The sequence below is a fragment of the Ailuropoda melanoleuca genome, chromosome 12 (assembly GCF_002007445.2).
Source record: "Ailuropoda melanoleuca isolate Jingjing chromosome 12, ASM200744v2, whole genome shotgun sequence".
Lineage (NCBI taxonomy): Eukaryota > Metazoa > Chordata > Mammalia > Carnivora > Ursidae > Ailuropoda > Ailuropoda melanoleuca.
The window spans coordinates 36,717,995-36,740,267 of record NC_048229.1 but is presented as its reverse complement, the minus strand read 5'-3'; the positions used below and the strand labels follow the sequence as shown (position 1 = coordinate 36,740,267).

Genomic DNA, 22,273 nt, shown 5'->3' with positions numbered 1-22,273 from the left:
CTGCCGCTGCCGCGCCGGCTTCGCGGGGCCGCGCTGCGAGCACGACTTGGATGACTGCGCCGGCCGCGCCTGCGCCAACGGCGGCACGTGCCTGGAGGGCGGCGGCGCGCGCCGCTGCTCCTGCGCGCTGGGCTTCCGGCCGCGACTGCCGCGAGCGCGCCGACCCGTGCGCCGCGCGCCCCTGCGCCCACGGCGGCCGCTGCTACGCCCACTTCTCCGGCCTCGTCTGCGCCTGCGCGCCCGGCTACATGGGCGCGCGCTGCGAGTTCCCGGTGCATCCCGAAGGCGCGGACGACGGCGCAGGTGCATTGCCCGCAGCGCTGCCGGGCCTGAGGCAGGGGGACCCGCAGCGCTTCCTTTTGCCTCCGGCTTTGGGACTGCTGGTGGCCGCGGGCTTGGCCGGCGCTGCGCTCTTGCTGGTCCACGTGCGGCGCCGTGGCCCTGGCCAGGATACTGGGTCCCGCCTGCTTGCGGGGACCCCGGAGCCAACGATGCACGCGCTCCCAGATGCACTCAACAACAGGAGAGCGCAGGAGGGTTCGGAGGATGGGCCGAGGTGAGGAGCCGCAGACGTTTCTCCTGTCTCTCCTGGCTGCTTTCGCCCATCTCCATAGTGCGGTTGGCCTGATTCCCCGGTAGACCTTCCTGATTGGTCCCTTCCTCTTATCTGCTCCCGGCCTTTTCTGATTGGGTCGTACCACAGCTCCCCTAGTTGGCTTTTGGTTCTCTCCATGGTGGGTGGGGAAAACAAATCTGATAATTGGAAGGGTCTGGATCTTCTTTTCCTCCCGCAGCCAGCCAGTGGATTGGAATCACCCTGAAGAGGGAGACTCTCGTGCGATTTATGTCATATCTGCTCCTTCCATCTATGCCCGAGAGGTAGCTACCCCCCCTCCCTGCTCCGCACACGTCGGGCACGCTGGGTAGAGGCAGCCCCTGCATTTCCTGTAGCCTTTCTTTACTCTATCTGTAAAATGAGGAGGGTAGGGACTCTGGGCTGTCCTTTAAGCCACCTTTCGATTATGGCTTCATTTAGTTCTGTCTTACAGCCCTCTTGCTGTCGTTTGGAGCTATTTGCCATCTTGTTTTTGGAAGACCTAATGGCCTTCATGAGGTCACGTGGGGAGCCTGCCCCAGCCAGAGCTTCACTGTTTTCCACTCCCTGGGGAAAGGGAGAGTAGGCAGAGGGACAGCCCTTTCTAATGCCTTTTACTCATTTCATTTCTAGGCCTGACCTGCCCCTTCTCCATCAGCGCCTGGAGACAGAACCCGGATATTTTTGTATTTGCTTGGTGGTCCCCAATCTCTGCCTCAGACACTTTGGAGCTGGAGGGGGTGGCTGCGAGAATTTACCTTTGGGGGTTGTACATAATGGTTATTTAAATCCTATTTTTTTCTCTCTCCATCTCTCCAGAGACCTCTATAAAGGCTCTTATTTGGATCAGCTTTGACTCATTGGGCTAAGTGCTTTGTACTTAGTGTTGGGACTGGGGGGAGAGTTGTTGTCCCCTGAGAAAAATAATAGGACTCTGCTGGAGGGATCAGAAACCACTCAAAGTGGCTTAAATAAGAAGGGGAATTTATTAGTTCATAAACGTGAACACATCTTGTGGTGGGTGTAGCTTCAGCAGGGCTGGATTCAGGGACCGGGTGCCTTCAATATCTTTTCACCCAGTTGTGCCTGGGAATGACTTCATTTGTAAGTAGGGCTTTCACTGGCTCCGACTTGTCACATGGCCTTGCCTGGCCCAGCCGCCAGGAGGACTGGCTTATTCTGTCAGCCTGTCCGAATCGAGGGGAGCATGTGGGTAAAGCAGTGTTTCTCCATCTACCCCAAATCGGGGTTTGTTACTACACATGAATATTGTATCGGGCCAGCAAACCAACCATTACAGAACAGAAACTCAAGAAATTTGAAGAGTTAATTGGCTTTATTAAGCGATTCATGAATTGGGCAGCATCCTGTCTGGTGAGTAGAGGGGAGCTTCTCGGAGTTCTACAAAACTGTTAGGTTTTTATAGGAAGGAGGGTGGGGCAAGAAAGTTAGCAAATGAAAAGAAAGCATTGTTCCAGGCAAGGGCACCTCCTAGTAGGGAAGGGCAGGGAGTCTTATTGGGGAATTAGCCCATCTTCCTTTTGGGGGTGGGCAGGGTCCATGTTACAGATTACCTTATTGGTGCTGACCAGAGAATTCCTGACTGGCCTGTTAAGACTTACATTTTCAGTCGAAGTTGAAACTGCAATTAAATTAGGTATTAAACCCCAGTTTGGTGACTTAGCCTAAGTGATGCCATTTTGAGCCTGTACTTTTTTTTTTTTTTTTTTAATATTTTACCTATTCATTTGTGAGAGCGCGCATGCACAACCAGGGGGAGAGGGAGAGGGAGAAGCAGACTCCCCCCTGAGCTGGGAACCTGACGTGGGGCTTGATCCCAGGACCTGGAGATCATGACCTAAGCCGAAGGCACTCAACCATCTGAGCCACCCAGGCGCCCCTAAAGATTTATTATTTTTTTTAAGATTTTATTTTTAAGTAATCTCTACACCCAACATGGGGCTGGAACTCACAACCCGCAGAGCAAGAGTCTCACACTCCACCGACTGAGCTGGCCAGGCGGCCCAAGCTGTACTTTCTTTTTAACACAATAGAACCAGTCAGTGAGAGTGGAAAGGATCCATTTTACAGAAGAGAAAGTTGAGGCTCAGAGCGTTTGAAGTAACTGCTGCAAAGACAGCAAGTGAGTGTGGGGTTTGGGGTGCAGTCGTCCTGCACGATGCCTTGTAGGATTTTTGTGGAAATGTGTTGTGCTTCCTTGTGTCTAAAAACCAAAATGCAGCTGTATTGGCTGCCTGCAACACTCTAATGTTTTAAGGTATCACACAAAATAAAACATCAAGAGTCATTTAATAGAACTCCGAAAGTGAAAAAATTCACATTCCCTTAAATCAGATGGTTTCGTGTCTAGGACTTTACCCTACACGTAAACTTTTCACTCGTGCACGAGGGTGTCTATAGTTCAGTGGTTGTCGGTAACAGCCAAAGGCCGTGAACAATCTAAATGTCTGATGAGAGGCAACTGGTTACATTAATTAGGGGCCATTTAGAAATAAGATATTACACAGTTGTTAAAATGATGAGATATAGATGTGCTGATATGAAATTATCTCTGATATATTTTGTCCAAGGGGGAAAAATATAAGGTACAGAAGATGGATAGGGTGTTACCATTTGTGTTTTAAAAATGGACTGTATGGCGTTCCGCTTCTGGCATGACCAAATGCGGAGCTCGGCGCACCTGCCTGCCTGAAAACTGGTGCAAATCATAAAAACAAAATAACAGGGGCGCCCGGGTGGCTCAGTTGGTGAAGCATCTGCCTTCAGCTCAGGTCATGGTCCCAGGGTCCTGGGATCCAGCCCCGCATCGGGCTCCCTGCTTAGTGGGGAGCCTGCTTCTGCCTCTGCCTCTTCCTGCTGCTCCGCCTGCTTGTGTTCGCTTGCTCTCTGTCAAATAAATAAAATTTTAAAACAAAATGACAGACCAACCATCTGAAGCTTCTGGGGATGATCCAGAGAGCACGTAGCAAACAAGTAAAAAAATAAAATCCAAAAGTTTGATGAGAACAGGGAGAATCAATGATGGGTGAGCCAATAACCGCCCCCCATTCCTGACTGGACTCCCTCCCCGCCCCCAACTCCCAGTTGGAGGCCTTTCCTCCCGGGGAGGGGCAGAGTGTCAGCCTTTCTCATCCTGCTCCCAGCTACCTGTTGCTGAGGCCAAGTTCTGCACAGCTGAAGGGTGGGGGCTCCCTTCCTTGGCCCAGCCCATACTTGGGGAGCTCTGTTAGATGTGGTGTGGCTGAGAAGACTGGGGCCCTGGCTGCCCCTTTCTGGCTTCTGGGGCAGGAGTTTCACATCAAGAGGGCAAGCTAGAAGATGGGGGGCTGCCGCCTCACCCCACTGAGGACCCGCTCCCAAAGCGGGATTGCTCTGAACGAAGCCGACCATTGTCTCCACCCTGGTATCAGAGCTATGGCTCAGAGATTTTGTCTGCAGGAGAAGCAGGCTGCAGAGCAGAGAGCTCCAGATCTTTCCTCGAAGGAACTGACTCTCTTTGGGACAGTGTGTGAAGTTCAAGGCTAACGGTGCCTCCGAAACAGCAGAGGTCGTCGTGTGAGGCAGATGGGAGGAGAGTGATAGATTCCGGCTGGTTTGCCAGAGAGCCAGGGAAAGAGACAGCTAGCAAGAGCCGTCCTTGGGTCCGAACTAATCTCAAACCAACTTGTGGGACTTGGGGAGTAACCCTTCCAAGGATCCCTGATTTGACTGGATCAATCTCTGAAAGAGTTTATGACCCCGAAGTGTTGAAAACAATGCGAACAGTAAAGCAAGCAGCCGATGACTGGCGGAGCCCACCTGCCCAGCACGGTCAGGGCAACACCGGGAGAACCTGCCCAAACCGGCCAGGATGACTGCGCGTGTCTAAGGCTCTGCTCCCTTCCCTGGCTCCACCCTGGTTGTGGCTGTGTGCGTAGCACTTCGCACTTAGTATAATTGTAAACTCGGTTGTTTTTGCTATTATGTTTCTCTTTCTCCAGATCGCCCAGTTACCCCATTCAGAGAGCCCTCTCTGCCCCAGGCTGGTTTTAGCATCTTTGGGGATCCTGCAGATTCCTGGGCCTCCTTCACCTTATCTCTGAGCCCTCTGCCTGTGCCTCCCCACACTGGGCTGTGGTTGTTTGGTGATGGGTATGTTTCCCCCATTGGACAGGGAACCTGATCCCTGGACCAGGGCTTTGCTGATCAGGGCTCTGACCTCGGAATCCCTCAGCCCAGGAATGTGCACACAGCAGGCACTCGAGAAATGACCTACTGAACGCAGGAATATTAGCGACAGTGAGGAGAACACTGGAGCAATCTCTGTGTTCCTCACCTTGGAGGTGGGGTTTAGGGATGGGAACTTTTAGGTGAGATCTGGAGGTCCCTCCCGCCGGGTCCCAGCCGGGAGCAATAGAACCTGCGCACAGTGTGGAACACGGTGTCACAGTGCCTCCTTGTGGTCGTCTTCCATTTTAGAACCCTGGTGTGGGTGAGGCTCTCCCCGCCCAAGGAAGGAGGACCAAGCGGGATCCCACCTGCCCCCCGCCCCCCCCGTTACCCCCGGGCCCCTGCCCCCACCATGAACAACCAGGCGAGGGCCCCAACCCCCTCCCCGGCCCGGATCTTGACCTCGGTCCGGGCTTCGACCCCGGTCAGAACCTCTATTCCAGTCCGGACCCCAGCTCCTGACTGGGCCTCGACTCCGGCCCGGACCCTGAATCCCGTCCAGATCCCTAACCCCTCCCGAACCCCGACTCCCGTCCCCACCCGGGCCTGGACCCCGACTCCCGCCCAGACCCAGACCTCGGCCTGGACCCCAAATCCTGTTCCGACCGTGGCCCGGACCCTGAATCCGGTCCAGATGCCGACCCCGGCCCGAACCCCAACTCCCGTCCCGACCGTGGCCCGGACCCTGAATCCGGTCCAGATGCCGACCCCGGCCCGAACCCCGACTCCCATCCAGACCCGGACCTCCCCCCGGACCCCGACTCCCGTCCAGACCCCGGCCTCGGCCTGGACCCCGAATCCTGTTCCGACCTCCGCCCGGCCCCCGAATCCAGTCCAGATGCCTACCCCGGTCCGAACCCCGACTCCCATTCCGACCCCGACCTCCGCCCGGACCCGGACTCCCATTCCGACCCCGACCCCGACCTCCGCCCGGACCCCGACTCCCGTCCAGACCCCGACCCCGGTCCGGAACCGGACTCCTGTCCGGACTCCGACCCGGATCCGGACCCCGACTCCCGTGCGGATGCCGACCCGGGTCCGGACCCCTATTCCGGCCGAGATGCCTACTCCAATCTGGATCCCGCCTCCGGCCCCGGCTCCAACCCCAATTTCATCCCGGGTTGGGGTCGAGATCACGCCCGCGGTCCCTGCCTCGGAATCCTTCCCGGACTCGGTCCTACCTTTGGATACGCCCCCAGGACCCGCTTCCGAGCCGGCTTTACAGCCCGCCGAGGATGTTTCGCCCACGCCTAGTGTGAAGCACCTCCCATCCGTCGCCAGTGGACTTGGGTCCAAGCGAGAGTCCATTCTTATCCACACTCCATCGGCCACTGATTTCCTGGGGCTCACCCGTGTCTCCACCTCGAAGACAGACTCCTCCGCCACGAAGTTGACAGATTCCACTCCCCGGTCTGTTCTGGTGCCCATCCTGGGGCCCGGCCCGTTCGCCCCCACCATACCCGTGTCCACCAACACTTTCGCCCCCACCAGCGAGAACTTCCCGATGGACAGCAAGATCGTGATTCGAGTGATTTACTGGTGAGTGGCGTCCCCGCCCACACCAGCCTTCCTCCCGGCGGGGAAAGGCTGGAGGGGGTGGGGCGCTGGGGCGCCGGGGCTTTGCTAGGAGAGGGAGGGGAGGGAGTCTGGATTCCCAGGTTGGAAACTTGGTTCCACCTGTCACTTTCTCTGGGGCTAGAGATCTGTGGCTTCACATCTCTTCTCTGAGCTTCACCCGTTCACCCTCATTCATTTATTCATTTTGGAGTGTGCTTCCCCCACATTGGCCGGGCCTATGCCGGAAATGGAGCGCTGACCGGAGCCCCCTGCTTTTCTCCCCGGGCTGGGCCGGGCATTGCAGACGCAAAGCCGGGCCCGGGGAGGACTCAGGGTGGCGGAATTTCAGACCGGACGGTCGGGGGTGGCCTTTCCCCCGTGATGAGAATGCGTCCTCCAAGTGAAGAGCAGGGGCGTCGGGAGGGCATCTCGGTAGCAAGGGGGAGGAGCAGCCCGGGTGCAAAGGCCGAAGCAAGTTGGTTTCCGTTCTCATAGGTGGTCCCGGGGCTGAGTCTCTGTGTCGGCGGCCCCAGTAACAGCAGTGAGGGCTTGGTCTTTCCCTCCAATCCCCACGCCTCTCTCCTGCTTTAGAACATTCTCTCTGTCTTGTTTCTCCCAGTCTCACTCTTCCCCCTCCCCCCCACCCGTTTCTATCCGCCCAGGTGGTCTCTCCCCCCAACTCAATGTCTTTTCTTTTCCCCATGTTGTGTGCATGTCTTTCTCCTCCCCATGGTTCCTCATCTCCCCCCTCTCTCTGCCCTTCTCCCCCCCACCTTTTAAAAAAGATTTTATTTTTTTATTTGACAGAGAGCCAGCACAAGCAGGGGGAGCGACAGGCAGAGGGAGAGGGAGAAGCAGGCTCCCTACTGAGCAGGGAGCCCACAGAGCTCTATCCCAGGGCCCTGGAATCATGACCTGAGCTGAAGGCAGACACTTAACCTACTGAGCCATCCAGGCGTCCCTGCCCTTCTCCTTTCCAGCTCTTTCTCTGACTCCATGGATTCACTAAGTCAGTCATTCATTTAGCACCTACCTTGGGCCAGGCACTGTCCTTGGCACTAGGGACACAGCAGTGAATGAGAGAGATCTTTGGGGCTCCTGGGTGGCTCAGTTGGTTAAGCATCTGCCTTCCGCTCCGGTCATGATCCCAGGGTCCTGGGATCGAGCCTCACATCAGCATGGGGCTCCCTGCTTGGCTGGGAGTCTGTTCCCTCTCCCTCTGCCCCTCCCCATGCTCCTGCTCTCTCTCTTTCTCTCTCTCGCTTGCTCTCTCTCTCAAATAAAATCTTAAAAGAAAAAGAAAAAAAGACAGAGATCTTTGACCTCGTGGCACTCACATCTGGTGTGGATGGGGCAGGATGAATATTAAATATGACACACTAATTATCTAGCATCTTAGAAGGTGATCGGTGTTAATGGCAGAAGGCAAGGAGGGGGGTCATAATTTCAGTTGGGGTGGTCAGGAAGGCCTTCCTGAGAAGGTGATGTATGAACAAAGACCTGAAGGAGGGGAGAGAAGGAACCATGTAGATACCAGGGAAAGAGCATTCTGCAGAGGGAACAGACAGTGCAAAGGCCTTGAGGCAGGCATGCCTGGAGTATTGGAGGCGCAGCTCCAAGGTCCCTGTGGGTGGAGCAAAGTGGGCCAGGGGGAGAGTGGAAGAGATGGGGCAGAGAAGTGATGGGGGCAGATCCAGTGGGGGCTTGTGGACCATGCAGAGGTCTGGTTTTTGGCCCTGGGTGGCTGGCATTATGGGAGGGCTCCCAGAAGGGGAGGGATGGGATCAGACTCAGGTGTTCCCGGGCTCCCTCTGGGCTTGAGGAGATGCTGATACAGTGTCTTCCCTCCATCTCTCTCTGCCCTCCCTCCAGCGGCCTCTGAAGCTATGGCCTTCGGGTAAGTCATTTTCACTTTGGAGGTGGGGGGAGTGTAGGATGTGAAGTCTGGAAGGAGGTCCTGTTCCCCTCCCCCCCAAGACCTGTGACCCCATGATTCTGTGATCCCGCGACCCCATGATCCCATCTCCTCTCTGCAGTTCATTCTACTGAGAAAGAGCCTGGAGCAGCAATTTCCAAACCGTCTCCTCTTTGTGAGTGGCCTGGGGGAGAGGCATGGTCGGGGCTCCCAGACCCCAGGGGCTTGGAGCAGAAGTCTCACCTTCCCCCAACCCCCAACATTCCGTCTCCAGCAGGAGGAAAGAGCTGCCCAGGCTACAGGGGAGTTTGAAGTGTTTGTGGATGGAAAACTAGTCCATTCAAAGAAGGTGATTCTGAGCAAAGGTCCCAGGCAGGGAGGGAGGGCAGTGCTGGGACCCCTGGGGGTGGGAGACTTACGTGTCCCCGCTCTTTCTCCTCTGTGCCCAGAAAGGTGATGGCTTTGTGGATGATGCCAGGCTGCAGAAAATTATGAGCATTATTGAGGAGGAGATCAGCAAAAGGTAGCAGGCAACTGGCTGGAGGTGAGGTGAAGGTGGTGAGGTCGGTGGTGGAGGCGGGGCTGAGGGTGGCTGGCTGGGGGGGGGGGCGGGGCACTGTCTTGGCGACGAAAGCACTCTAGTCCCAGTCCTAGCTCAGCCTGTCCTCCCTGTTCAGATCAGGACAGGTCAGCTACACCCTTTTCTGAACCTCAGTTTCGTCGTCTGTAAAATGGATTTGTTGAAATGCTTCCAGGAGTCGCCTCACATAACGTAATAAATTTACATGGCTCAGAGAAGGCTCCGTGGATGTCAGCTACATTTTTTTTTTTAAAAAGAGCTTTAGATTTCTTTTTTTTCTAAGCTTTTAGTTGTAAAGCTACACTATCCAATAACAGCCCACGCGGCTTTGCAGTTTGCAATTAATTAAAATGAAATACAATAAAAACTCCATTATTAGTCACACTGGCCACATTTCAAGTGCTCTACAGCCACATGTGGCTACTGGACTGGACAGTGAAGATGCTGGACATGGAATCCATCGTTGCAGAAAGTTCCATTGCTAACGTTGTTTGAAGGTATTAAAACATACACATAATAAATTATTTGCCACCAATACTGGATTTTATTTATTTGCCACTGATACTGGATTTTTATTTTTTATTCATTTTAAAAATTAATTTACATAATCTCTACGCCCAACATAGGGCTCGAACTCACAACCCCGAGATCGAGAGTCACATGCTTTTCTGACTGAGCCAGCCAGGTGCCCCATTTTCTAGACTTTTACATAAATGGAGGTTATAACGTTTTCAAACATTTTTGGTGAAAATTTTTAGACATATATACTAGTTGAGAGACTAGCATAACGAGCCCCATGTACTCATCAACCAGGTCTACTATGACCAACTCCATCTATTTTCCTTCCTGCCATTTTTTTTTTTTGGCACAGCAGTATTTGAAGGAATATTTTAGACCTCATGTTATTCCACCTGTGAGTACTTCAGTATGCATCTCTAATAAATAAGTTTATAAAACAGAAGTACAAGGCTATTCTCACACCCAACAAAAATTTTATTTTACTTATTTTTAAGTAGGCTCCACGCCCAACATGGGGCTTGAACTCACAACTCCGAGATCAAGAGTCCCACTCTCTATCAACTGAATCAGCCAGCACCCCGCCCCCCGACCAACAAAATTTTAAAATGTCTTCATGGCATCTAATACACTCAAGTATCTCAAAAATAACTTTTTAGAGGTGGTTTGGGAATCAGGATCCAAACAATGTTCACATGGTATATTAGCTGTTTTTTAAAAAATTACAAACAGGATTTTTGGAATCCTTGGTATGTGCCAGGCTCTTAGTAGGTCTGTTTTCAAGCAGCCATGCAGGGGGTGGGGGCAGGGGGGCAGAGGAGAGGTCTGTTTCTCACACCTCCCAATAAGCATAGTGGTTATGCATGCAGCTTCCAGGGTCACAGAGACTTAGGTTCAAACCCTGGATCCACCAGCCACATAGGACTGAAGTGGATGATGGTAGGTGTTGTAAGTTAAAGGCCCGTGAAAATCCTTTTTCAGTAAGTGACAGCTGCTGTTTATCGGAGGAAGTCATGACTGTTCTTATTGCAACAGAGAACCCGGTTCAGATTGGCTTAAGAAAAAAATTGGCTCATGGGAGTAAAAGTCTAGAGGCTAATTAGCCTTGGTCATGGCTTGATCCAGGCACCAAAACGTTGTCATGGGGAATCTGACTCTCCCTTACTTGCTGTTCTGGTTTTTTCCTGGGCTAACTTTATTCTCAGACTGGCTCCCCCTCCTGGTGGCATAAATCCTGAAGAAAGTTCCCATTGGCCTGGATTAGGTCACGTGCTCACCCCTGAACCAATCACTGAGTCATGTGGCCATTCCCGCAGCTGGGGATGGAGTTGGTCCCCCTAAAGCACGTGGGGAGGGGGGATAACCCGGGAGAGCGTCTGGTGGACCAGAATGACAGGCAACGGGGGATGGACAATGGTTAAGTCAGTGTTGTCTGGCTTCGAATCCCAGCTCTGCTATTTACTGGCTGTGTGACTTAAGGCAAACACCTTCTCTCTCTGCCTCCGTTGCCTCCACTGTAAACCAGAAACGATGAGCCTTTACCTCCGTGGATTTCATTTTATTCAACAGATATTTCTGAGTACCTCCTATGTGTTGGATATTGTTCTAGGTCCTGGGGATGATACGACAGTGAGCAGAACAGATATGAACTCCTCCCCTAGCGAGGCTGATAGTCTAGTGTTGGGGACAGTGAGCAAGACACAAGGCAAACAGAAAATGAAAATAAGTAGTGAGAAGAGAATAAAGCAGGGAAGGAGTGGGGGAGTGCTGGGAGTTTTTTGCAACCCTGAACTGGGTGGTCGGGAAGACCTTATTGGGAAGATAGTATTTAAACACTTGAGGGGCGCCTGGGTGGCTCAGTCGGTTGGGGGTCTGCCTTCGGCTCAGGTGGTGATAATGGGGTCCTGGGATCGAGCCCCATGTGGGCTCCCTGCTCAGTGGGGAGCCTGCTTCTCCCTCTCCCTCTGCCCCTACACCCCCCGTCCCTCCCCCCCGTGCTCTTTCTCTTTATAAAAAAAAAAAATCTTCTAAAAATCTTAAACACTTGAAAGAAGTAAGGGTTTGAACTATGCGGATATCTGGGGGAAAGTATTCTAGGCAGAGGGAGCTGCAAGTACAAATGGCCTGTGGTAGGTGTTTGGTGTGTTTGAGAAATGGCAAGGAGACTCCAGTGGGGAGAATTAGGATGGTGCCTGACACATAGAAAACCTTAATATAAATGCTATTTTTAAATGGAGTTATTTTAAATAACAGCTATTTATTGTATTTTAGAAAATGTTCTCTCTTTCTCTATTTCAGGAGCCTCAGCAGGATGCTGGGAAGGACTGAAATATTGCCAAGTCGGGTCCTTTTCTGATGGTGGCTGGGGTGGGTCAGGGAGGGGAACAGGAAAATACATACAGTCTGCCTCCCTGCGTTCTGGTCTGACAGCGTCTAATGTTGGCCCACCGTCTCCCGAGGTCTGTGGAGGTCACCTGCTTCTGGGCTCCCAGCATCGCCAAAGGTCGTCTGGACTGGGAGATGGGGCTGTGGGGGAAGAGAGGGCAGCTTTGAAGAGAAGCCTCGGCCCATTGCTCCCCAGGTTTGCTCCTGGTCATCTAGCCTCCCGTCCTAGAATGCCAGTGTTGGGAGGGGTCTCAGGGACGGGGAGGGGGCATCTGTGGATTCATGGGACATCGACGGGCCCCCTACTCTGCACCTGGGCATGAGCCAAGAGGTCACTGCAAGATGTGGGAGTCAGACCTTTACTACGTTGTTGCTGTGACCTCCAATAAGGGACCCTCTGTCTGGGAGCCTCAATTTCTTCCTCTGTAAAATGGGTGTCATAACACTGTTTAACCATGGAGTTCTCAAGGCCTGGCACAGAATAAGGAGGTTTCAGCTGGGGTGCTCTTCTCTGCAAGTAACAGCAAACCAGACCCCCAGTGGCTCACACAACAGGACAAGTAAATTGTTTTTCCTGTGAACTGGGAGGAGGGGGCTGGAGTTGGCTGGCTGCCCAATGGTGCCATCAGGGACCCAGAGTTCGTCTCTGTTTCTTTTCTGCCACGAAAAGAAGTGTCGGCTTTGGGGCTCCACGTCTGGGGCTTTGGGGCTCACACACGTTGTTTCATTGATGCGCCTCTACACGTTATGTCTGGATTCCTGACAGAAAAGGGTTGAGTAAGGAAGGACATGCCTGCTGGCTCACCCGTTTTTTATCAGGGAGGCAAATGTTTCCTGGGAGCCCCACCCTGTCTTCTGCTGCTGCCCCTCAGCCCCGCCTCTGCCCCCCCACTCCCCTCCCCTCCCCTCCAGCTTGCCCGTGGTCTGCTACCTTCTCCTGATCTCCTCATTGATAATGCTCGCAATTTTCTGCAGCCTGGCCTCATCCCCCAAATGTTTCTGGGCACAGAGGTGAAAAAGCGCGGGCATGTAGGGGTCCCTCCATCCCAGCACCGCCCTCTCGCGATGTCAGAATCCCCTTCTTCGAGTGGACCAGCTGTCCACAAACACTTCGCACTCCCCAGTAGGCTGGGCGGGGCCTGCGGAGGGCGCGTTGGCGGCGGGGGAGGCTGAGAGCCCCGGTGCGTCTGGAGCCGAAGAGCCCTGCGTGCAGCGCAAGCGCCGAACGGCAGCTGCCGCGGCACAGAGGCGGCTACGCGCCGGCGGCCGGAGACACGGATCAGACACGCTGCCCCGCCTTCGGCCTTCGAGTGCAGCTCCGCACCTTCCCCGAGGGTCTGGACTCTTCTATCCCGACAGTGATTAGCAGGGGCAGGCCGTGGGGCCGACTGGAAGACCCCGAGCTTACTGGTTAAGAGCACAGACCGGGGAGCCCAATCCCTGCTTGTATTAGAACCCCGGTTTTGCCACTTCCTAGCTCTGGCAAGTAACTTCACCTCCCTGTGCCTCAGTCGCTCTGACTGTAAAACGGGGAACGTCCTAGCACGGACATACTAGGGATGGTGAAAAGAGTCAGCAAGTTAAATATGTGAAGATCTCGGAAGAGCGCTTTCCCAGCACAGGAGCTCTGTGAATGTTAAATCTCCCCGGGCGTATCTGCTTGCAGCACAGAAGTCCTGCCCCTGTACCCAGAGAATCTGGGGCAGTCTGTCTGCAGAGCCCCGCGTTGCCCACCACACTGTGTGGCCCAGGCACGAGCCGAAGAGGAAGGCAAAGTTCAAGACTGGTGCTTCAGGAAATTCAGAAAATTCTCATGCCGTCCACAATCCCGCACCCAGACACGAGGTGGCAACCATGAGAGACACCCTCCCAGCCCTTGTCCATCAAACTTGTACATCTCCCCACCTTCACTTATCCCCACCTGCCTCTTCCTGCACCAGCGATGAGATATGAGCTCTTCCGAGGTGGTAAAAGCCCCTGGTCTTGGGTTACGGTACAAAGAGGTTCCCCTCCTCTCCCCCGTTGATTTATCCAGCACTTTCTGGTGACATCAGCGCTCTGAGCTTGGTATCTCCAGGCGCAAAATGAAAACGAAGACTTGACCATCCCAGCTGTGGCAGAGACCGCTAGACGTCCCTCAGTATCTATCCTCCCCGACTGCCTGATAGTCGTCAGCTGAAGACTACATTTCCCAGCCTCCTTTGCCACTAAGTGTGGCCACATGACTGAGTTTGGACAGTAGGATATGAGAAAAAGTGATGTGTGAACTTTTGGGACTGTGCCCTTAAGGGAAGGGGTGCCATCCAACCTGCTGTCCAGAATGTGGAATCAGATGGTGCGCATCTTGATATGAGACAGGGAATGAGCCCACGGGGGCTTGGGTAGCGAGGATGCAGCAACAATAGGGAAGGGGCCTCGGCTCCTTTGTAGAGCTGCCTGAAATGGGCAGTTATGGAGGGAAAAGTAAGCTTCCTTGTTTAGGATGCTGTTATTTTGGGTCTCTGTCACATGCTGTCAAACCTGAATCATAACAAATACCCCAGGGCTGGGAGGATGCGATGAGTGAGTGAGAGCAATGAGTGAGCCAGAGGGTTTAACTGTAGGGTTTATTTTTTTTTCCTATGTCATAAGATAAATATGCTAGGAAATCGTATTAAGGAACTAAGTACTTTAATATTTATCTTTTATGGTAGGCAGAATTCTAAGGTGACCCCCAATGACTCACACCTTCATATAATCCCCCTTCCCTTGAGTGTGGGCAGGACATGTGAATATGACGGGCTAACTCTCCCGTGGCTATGCCACATTAAATGACAAAAAGGATTTTGGCCTGTGAATTAGTCAAACCGGAGATTACCCCAAGCAGGCCTGACATCAGACGTGTGGTTTTATCTACACCAGTAACCAACTCTCTGGACACCAGCTGGGTGTCCTACAATTCAGTTCAGTGTTGACACTATCTCCTGGAGTTAGTGTCAGATCCCACAAGTGAAGGGCTTGGTCCCACAAGACTGCTCCCACCTCAGATGCCACTGAGAAGTCCCAGGTTGTCGCTAGCACTTCTGGCCAACTGACTATAAATTCAGGGGTTCTCACAGCCCTTCCTCAAGTTTGATAATTCACCAGAATGACTCACAGAACTCAGGAGCAACCAACTGGAGGAGACACAGGGCACAGTATGCTGGAAGGGGCACAGAGCTCCCATGCCCTCTCTGGGTGCCCCCTGCTCCCAGCATCTCAGTGTATTCACCCACTTGGAATCTCTCCAAACTCTGGTTTAGGGGTTTTCATGACGATTTCCTTATGTAGACATGACTGATCAAATCACTGGCCTTGGGTGATTAACTCAACCTCCAGCCCCTCTCTCTTCCCCAGAGGCTGGGGGTGGGGCTGAAAGCTCTAAGCTTCTCATCAAGGCTTGGTCTTTCTGGCAACAAGTTCTCATCCCAGAGCTATTTGTGGGGCCACCAAGAGTCACCTCATTAGAACAAAAATGCTCCGATCACCCTTACCATTCAGGGAATCCCAGGTTTTGGGAGCTCTGTGCCAGGAACCGGGGACAAAGACCACATATCTTGTTATACCATAAAGGCTATTTCTACTTTGAGGTGGAAATGATTCTCACCTGGGTGCTTGCTCCCTTGCTGCCCCGCGGCCCTCGGCCCTCGCATTTCTGGAGACATTTCCTTGCAGAAAACAATAGGCATGCGTAGGTCCTGGTGGCAGGAGGAAATAGAAACCACTTAGTCGTTTATACTAGCTGGCTGAGAATGACCTACTTTCCCTTTTCTGGGTCTTCCTCTTAGTCCCTGAAGAAAACAGAGCCTTACCCACGATCCTCGTTTCATCCAGTTTGGAGCTGGAAGTTCCCATGCCATTTTATTGGACACCCTTCCCATGCTCAGACGATCTGCAGGGGAGCATTTCTGCAAACCAGCTGAGTCTGGGACTCTGCTTGGAGATCATATATGCAGATTTTCATAAAAGAAAACTTTTTTTTAAAAGACTTTTTATTTATTTATTTGAGAGCATGAGCAGGGGGAGGGGCAGAGAGAGAGGGAGAGGGACAAGCAGACTAGACTCCTGGATGAGTGGGGAGCCCAATGCAGGACGTGACCCCAGGACCCCGAGATCCTGACCTGAGCAGAGGTCAGATGCTTAACCAACTGAGCCACGGAGGAGCCCCTATAAGAAAACAATTTGGTCACACGACAATATGTATTTACATGTCCTAAGGATGTGTGTTGGTCTAGGAACTCTAGATTGCGTTTCCCTCCTCAGAAATTCCAAAAGCATATGCACTTAACCTCTATGAGATTTCATCACTCATAAAGATTGTAGAAGGAATGGAGTGTGGGGTGCCTGGGTGGCTCAGTCGTTAAGCATCTGCCTTCAGCTCAGGTCATGATCCCGGGGTCCTGGGATCGAGCCCTGCTTCGGGCTCCCTGCTCAGCGGGATGCCTGCTTCTCCCTCTCCCACTCACCCTCTCTCGCTGTGTCTCTCTCTGTCCAATAAATAAATAAAATCTTAAAAAAAAAAAAGGAATGGAGTGGGACAAACTTAAAAGAGAAACAGAGCATTGGGGGTCTCACAGATAAATGTCAAAATCAGAACGTGAACCCAAGTAGTCTGACACTCCAAGTGATGCTGTTAATATCCACCCTCCCCGAACCCCCGCCCCCCCCCCGTCCTGCTCCCTTGTCCTGCAGAGAGGCTATCCCCACTTTTAGGTCAGTGCCCTTCAGTGGGAAGAACGCATGATCTCAGATGGACCTGGAGCCTTCTAAGCCTCAGTGTTCTTTTCTGGGCAAATTAAGGGGCCGAATGTGTGACTGAGTGGTTTAGATGGCTGCTGGTTGTCCTAACACCAGTTACTAACTAGTTCGTCTTTTCCCCACCAACTTTAAGGAGGCCTCTTCATCATATACTAAACTGTGTTTTCAATTTTCTGACTACATAGTTCTAAATCTGGTAGTGCTTAGCCATCTAAAAAAGAAATTTTGAATCCTTACCTCCTACTGTACATCAGGATAAATTCCAAGTGGTTCAAAGACTCAAATACACACACACACACCAAGAAAAACTTGAGATTCAAAATCTTACCAGTTGAAAAGAAAACAGAAAAAAAAAAGCAACAACAAAACAAAAAACCAAAAAAAAAAAAAACACCACAAAAAAAAAAAAAACAAAAGCAAAAAATCCCCATGCCAAAAGGCTTTCAGGAAAACCAAATGCAAATGGCCAACTGGGAAAAAATACCTATAACTCACATTACAAGCTATTATCATATCTCATATCACTATTACATAAATAGCCACTAGAATCAATACAGAAAGAACAAAATTCTTCAGGAGAGAAATGGATAAAGGATATGAACAGAGAGTCCATGGCAAAGGGAATATATAGAACTCTCAGAAGAGATTTTTCACTCATAAGAGAAAAGCAAATTAAAACTGATACTGTCGGGGCGCCTGAGTGGCTCAGTCGGTGAAGCCTCCTGGTTTCAGCTCAGGTCATGATCTCAGGGTCCTGGGATTGAGCCCCTGGGAGTCTGCTTGAGTCTCTCTCCCTCTCCCTTCACCTGCTGGGGGGCATGCTCGCTCTCTCAAAACAGAATATACTGTCTTTCAAGTATATACACTGGCAAAATCCAGACATTGGATGGCTTATGTGTTGGTGAGGCTGTAACAATGTCCTTCAGGTTCTGGCGGAAATGGAACGTGGTGCATGTGTGGAAAGCAACTTTGCAGGATCTATAACATTTCAAATGAGTACCTTTGGCCTAGAATTCTCAATTCTGTAAATTCACACTATGGATATTATATATTCATAGTGCTGATTGTAAGATGCTGCTGATTATAAGATGCCTCATTGTTTTATAAAACTTAAGGAAAAATGCTGTATTATATCATCAAGGGGCACCTGGGTGGCTCAGCTGGTTAAGCATCTGATTTCAGCTCAGGTCATGATCTCAGGGTCCTCCCATCGAGTCCCCAGCAGGGATCTGCTTCTTCCTCTGCTCCTCCCCACCCTGCCTGTGCTCTCTCAAATAAATAAAATCTTAAAAAAAAAAAAAAACCCTAAAGAAAAAGATGGGGAACCACCCAAATGCCCATCAGTACGTTCCCAGATAAGTAAATTACAACATTACCAATCACAGAATGAAACAAAACGCAGCTCTAAAAACAATGAGGAAACGTAGTGCTTTGGAAGGATCTTCAAGATATGTTCTTACTAAAAAAGCAACTTATAAATCAGTAAATATACCAACTTTTGTGAAGAAATAAAAAAAAAAACCCACCCAAATTCGCATTTGCTTGTGTACATAAGGAACTGCAAGGACAGGAGAGAAACCTACGGATGTGGGTTGTGGTACGCACTGGATGGAGGGGACAGGGATGGAAGGCTTTTCAGCGATTACCTTACATTTTGGGGGTGCGTGAATACATTTACCAAAAAAAAAAAAAAAGGAAAAAGTAAAAATGGAAGGAAAAAATCCAGAAACTTCAGAAATTCTTGAACACATAGTTTATCACGTAATATATACAACAGTTACATTGTTTGCCACTTGAAATGCCTCAGAAAAGACAAAATCGATTTAGACTAAAGCTGTGGAACCTGACGCGAGGAGAGCGCATTATTTTGACAATTTCAAGTTCTCTCCGTGGGCTTCCAAGTCTCTCGACAGGGGAACTCAGCTGTGACTCCTTATTCCTACCCTCAGATTCTGACAATTCCTCTCATCATCGCGGGCTCTAGTATGGGCAGTATCTCTTCATCACGTCTCAATGTCAGAAAACCTCTCCTTCCCGTTTTGGGGCAGCAATTTTTGCCAGACATTTCCACCACGCAGGGCAAAGAATCTGTTATCAATCGCACATTCAACGTCAGAGGAGTCACGAGGCTTTGAATCTTTTCTCTCTCTTTCCTGAGGCTTTTTCAGGATAAACTTCCTCCCCCCTCCCCCCAACTAGGCATGGCCTTATCTCAGATACAATGACTTTGTAAAACGCAGTGTGACGGGATCCGCGCGAGTCTCGCTCGCCTCGAAGCAGTTCCATCACCAGACTATTCCCGACTGATAAACTTGTCACAACCAAGTTCTTCTATCAGAGGATTGATAACCTCGGAGGCGGTGAGAGCTATAGTAAACGTCAAAATGTCAAAATCCATCCTCTGGGGATTCCGCTGATACTCGGCATCGAACGCGGCTTCCCGGGCTCTGCAGGCTTCCACAAACCTCCTGCGGCGTTCTTCTAGCTCCTGGATTCTGCCCGGAGCGATCGGGTAGTGTTCCAGATAGTGGCGGAGGAACTGCTGGTAATTAATTCCTAAAACACTAAGCGGGTGACGGAGGCGGAGGTACGGCAACGCAGCCAGGCCCGGGCCGTTCGCGGGCCGGGACCGGGGTCTGGCCTGCGCGCCCTCTTCCTCTGCGGGCCCCGCCAGCTCGCGGGCGACCGCTGCCTCGGGGGCCTCCCTGGCCGCCGCCGCCGCCGGCGCCACCACCACCGGACCTTCTCCGGGCTCCGCAGGCCGCGCCGGGGCCGGCTCCTGCCTCCCGCCGCCTACCTCCTCCTGCCGGACGTCGCGGTGGCCATTCGCCGCGTCCGTCTGCCGGACGCTGCTGTCGGCGGGCAGCTCGGACATCTCGGACCGCGGGGTCAGCTCGGCCGCTCCCAGAAAAATTGCAATACCAGGACAGCGCGGTGATGGGCGTGCAGCTGAGTGCGCGTGCGCGAGCGCTGTGCGCGCCGGTAAACGCAGTTTGCGAGCCCATATGCGCGAGCGAAGGTCCTACGGATCTACCTAGGAGCACCGCGCACGCGTCATTCCCGGGGCCCTCGCGCTCCCCCAGGCGCCACCTAGCGGCCTGACGTGCCATCACAGCTGAAACTGCCCGTGTAACCGAACGTCCAAGGGCGGAGCCATATTTTCCATTTGGACCAATGTAACGTTTACAAGGAGAGTCTTAGAAGACTGCGTCTTGTTGGCTTTCCCAAGATCCCATCCAGGATGCTTCACTCTAAGCTGCTTCTCCCATGATTATAATGCCCCATCAGCAGTGCGTCCGGCGGGCCCCTGGGTCTGCCCCGTGTTTCAACAGAACTTGTACTGAACAGACCCAGGGACGCCCCTTATTCCAGCCTCCGACCGCCCTCCAGCCGCTTGTACGGCCTCAACCCTCTGTACAGCCTCAACCCTCGGAACCATCTTCTCGGCTACCCTCTGCCTCCGGGGCTAACCAACACTGGTTTTTGGCTCCCTGTTGCCAATCAAGCACGAGCTGTCAGGTTCGTCAGAATTACTCCACCGAGGTGGAGGCCTCCGTCAACTGCCTGGTCAACATGCACCTGCGGGCCTCCAACACCTACCTCTCCCTGGGCTTCTATTTCGACTGCAGCGATGTGGCTCTGGAGGGCTTGGGCCACTTCTTCCACGAGTTAGCCCAGAAGAAGCTCGAGGGTGCCCAGGAGCTCTTGATGTTGCAAAAGCAGCGCAGCGGCAGCTCCCTCTTCCAGGACGTGCGGAAGCCGTCCCACGACAAGTGGGGTAAAGCCCTGGACGCCATGGAAACCGCTGTGGTCTTGGAGAAGAACTTGAACGAGGCTCTTTTGGATCTGCACGCCCTGGGTTCTACCCGTGCGGACGCCCATCTCTGTGCCTTCCTGGAGAGCCACTTCCTGGGTGAGCAGGTGAAAGTCATCAAGAAGATGGGCGACCACCTGACTAACCTCCGCAGGCTGTCCTGCCCCCAGGCTGGGCTGGGCGAGTATCTCTTTGAAAGGCTCACCCTCAAGCATTGACTGGCAGCCTCTGGAGCCCGGTGGCCTTTGAGGGGCCCCTCTGGCAACCCCTTAGTGTCGGGGCTCCTGTCTGGGTTTGTCCCAGCGGTCGCCAGGAAGCTTTTTAACAAACCCTGGAGCCATCTCCCAAGCTGTGGACCAAATGGAAACAATAAAGCATTTTGCAAGGGGGGAAAAATGCTGCCTGTAGTATATACCAAAATAGTCTAGATTCGTCGTTTTTTGTTGGGCGGGGGAGGGTGTTCTTTATTATTTTCCATTTGTTCATTTGTCTATCTTCCTCACAACAATCCTCTTAACTACTAAAGCTTTATATCACACTCCCTTCTTATCTTTAAAATTTCTTTGGCCCCTCTTGGACCTTTTTTCCTAAATCTTATTTGTGCAGTATGACATATGCAGAAAAGTATAGGAAATATACAGCTGAATGATTTATCAGAAAGCCAACATCCATGTAACTACCACTGGAAACTGATTTCCAGTATTCCCGAAGCTTCCCACTGCTTCACAGTCCTCTCCTTCCTGCCCGGGGGTAACCACTATCCTGGTATTTACGGTAACGGTTTCCTCTCTTTGCTTTTTGTTTTACTACTAGGCGTGCATTCCTGTATTTTAGTTTTGCTTACTCTTTTGAACTTTATATATTCTTGCATCTGGTTTCTTTCACACAACATTATTTTTATGAGATTCACCCATGTTTTTCATTGTTTCATTGGTTATAGATAGTTCATTTTCTTTTTTTTTTTTAAAGATTTTATTTATTTATTTGACAGAGATAGAGACAGCCAGTGAGAGAGGGAGCACAAGTGGGAGTGGGAGAGGAAGAAGCAGGCTCATAGCAGAGGAGCCTGACGTGGGGCTCGATCCCATAACACCGGGATCATGCCCTGAGCCGAAGGCAGATGCTTATGCTGTGCCACCCAGGCGCCCCAGATAGTTCATTTTCTTAAAAATTAAAAAAAAAAATTTTTAAGTAAACTCAGCCCAGTATGGGGCTCTAACTCAGGGACATGGAGATCAAGAGTCACGTGCTTCACCCGCCCAGCCAGCCAGGCATCCTGCTGGTTCATTTTCTTGATAGTTACATAGTCATTACTATTCTTTCTTTTTTTAATATTTATTTTAGAGAGCGAGCATGAAAACGAGCTGGAGGGGGAGGGGCAGAGGAAGAGAGAGAGAGAGAGAGAGAATCCTGGAGCAGACTCCATGCTCACCATGGAGCCAGTCCAGGGCTTCATCCAAGGACCCAGAGATCATGACCCCAGCCGAAACCAAGAGCTGGTGACGCAACCGCTGGAGCCACCCAGGGGCCCCTCCTCAAGCGATTTCTAATAAACTTCACCTGTTTTCTTTCTCTCGCATTCACTGTTCATTTCCATGACACTGAGACTCAAGAACCTGGTCTGGGGGGTCTCGTAACACTTTCGTCAAGAAGTAGGGTTCTTTTTCTCCACCCCTGGAATCTGAGCTGACCTTACCATTTGCTCTGACCAATGCGATGGGGCAGAAAGGATGGTATGTCGGTTTTGAGACCAGAACTCGCGAGGCATTTCATGCTTCTCCTGTCTCAGACTCCTGCTAGCACCGTGAGAACAACTCTGGACCCGTTTGTTGGGGGACAGAAGACAATATGGAGCTGGGGCAAGTGGCCTCAGATAAGGCACTCAAGATCAGTCCCTCTCCAGCT

The 22,273-nt window shown here is 52.0% G+C and overlaps 4 protein-coding genes across 4 annotated transcripts in view; 3 read left to right on the top strand and 1 right to left on the bottom strand.

The window, feature by feature from the left end:
- Positions 1-1,444, top strand: part of DLL3 (delta like canonical Notch ligand 3) — a 14,856-nt gene extending 13,412 nt beyond the window's left edge. Inside the window, 4 exon segments of the mRNA XM_034639458.1 lie at positions 98-135; positions 137-556; positions 795-879; positions 1,229-1,444. Coding sequence (XP_034495349.1) covers positions 98-135; positions 137-556; positions 795-879; positions 1,229-1,234 — 549 coding nt within the window. The 3' untranslated portion in view covers positions 1,235-1,444.
- A 1,048-nt stretch (positions 1,445-2,492) lies between these two features.
- SELENOV (selenoprotein V) lies at positions 2,493-12,283 on the top strand. Its single transcript, XM_011234951.3, has 6 exons — positions 2,493-6,364; positions 8,255-8,279; positions 8,419-8,472; positions 8,572-8,646; positions 8,747-8,841; positions 11,692-12,283. Exons 1-5 carry the CDS (start codon positions 5,178-5,180, stop codon positions 8,822-8,824), a joined length of 1,419 nt encoding a protein of 472 aa, XP_011233253.3. The 5' UTR covers positions 2,493-5,177; the 3' UTR covers positions 8,825-8,841; positions 11,692-12,283.
- A 5,995-nt stretch (positions 12,284-18,278) lies between these two features.
- LOC100467519 (EP300-interacting inhibitor of differentiation 2) lies at positions 18,279-19,454 on the bottom strand. The gene has a single exon (XM_034638696.1). It carries the CDS (start codon positions 19,427-19,429, stop codon positions 18,848-18,850), a length of 582 nt encoding a protein of 193 aa, XP_034494587.1. The 5' UTR covers positions 19,430-19,454; the 3' UTR covers positions 18,279-18,847.
- A 137-nt stretch (positions 19,455-19,591) lies between these two features.
- Positions 19,592-21,273, top strand: LOC100467270 (ferritin light chain-like). The gene has a single exon (XM_034638695.1). It carries the CDS (start codon positions 19,822-19,824, stop codon positions 20,584-20,586), a length of 765 nt encoding a protein of 254 aa, XP_034494586.1. The 5' UTR covers positions 19,592-19,821; the 3' UTR covers positions 20,587-21,273.
- The last annotated feature ends 1,000 nt before the right edge of the window (positions 21,274-22,273 follow it).

Coding starts and splice junctions, on each gene's coding strand:
- LOC100467519 (XM_034638696.1), bottom strand. CDS start 19,429: ATGTCCGAGCTGCCCGCCGACAGCAGCGTCCGGCAGACGGACGCGGCG.
- LOC100467270 (XM_034638695.1), top strand. CDS start 19,822: ATGATTATAATGCCCCATCAGCAGTGCGTCCGGCGGGCCCCTGGGTCT.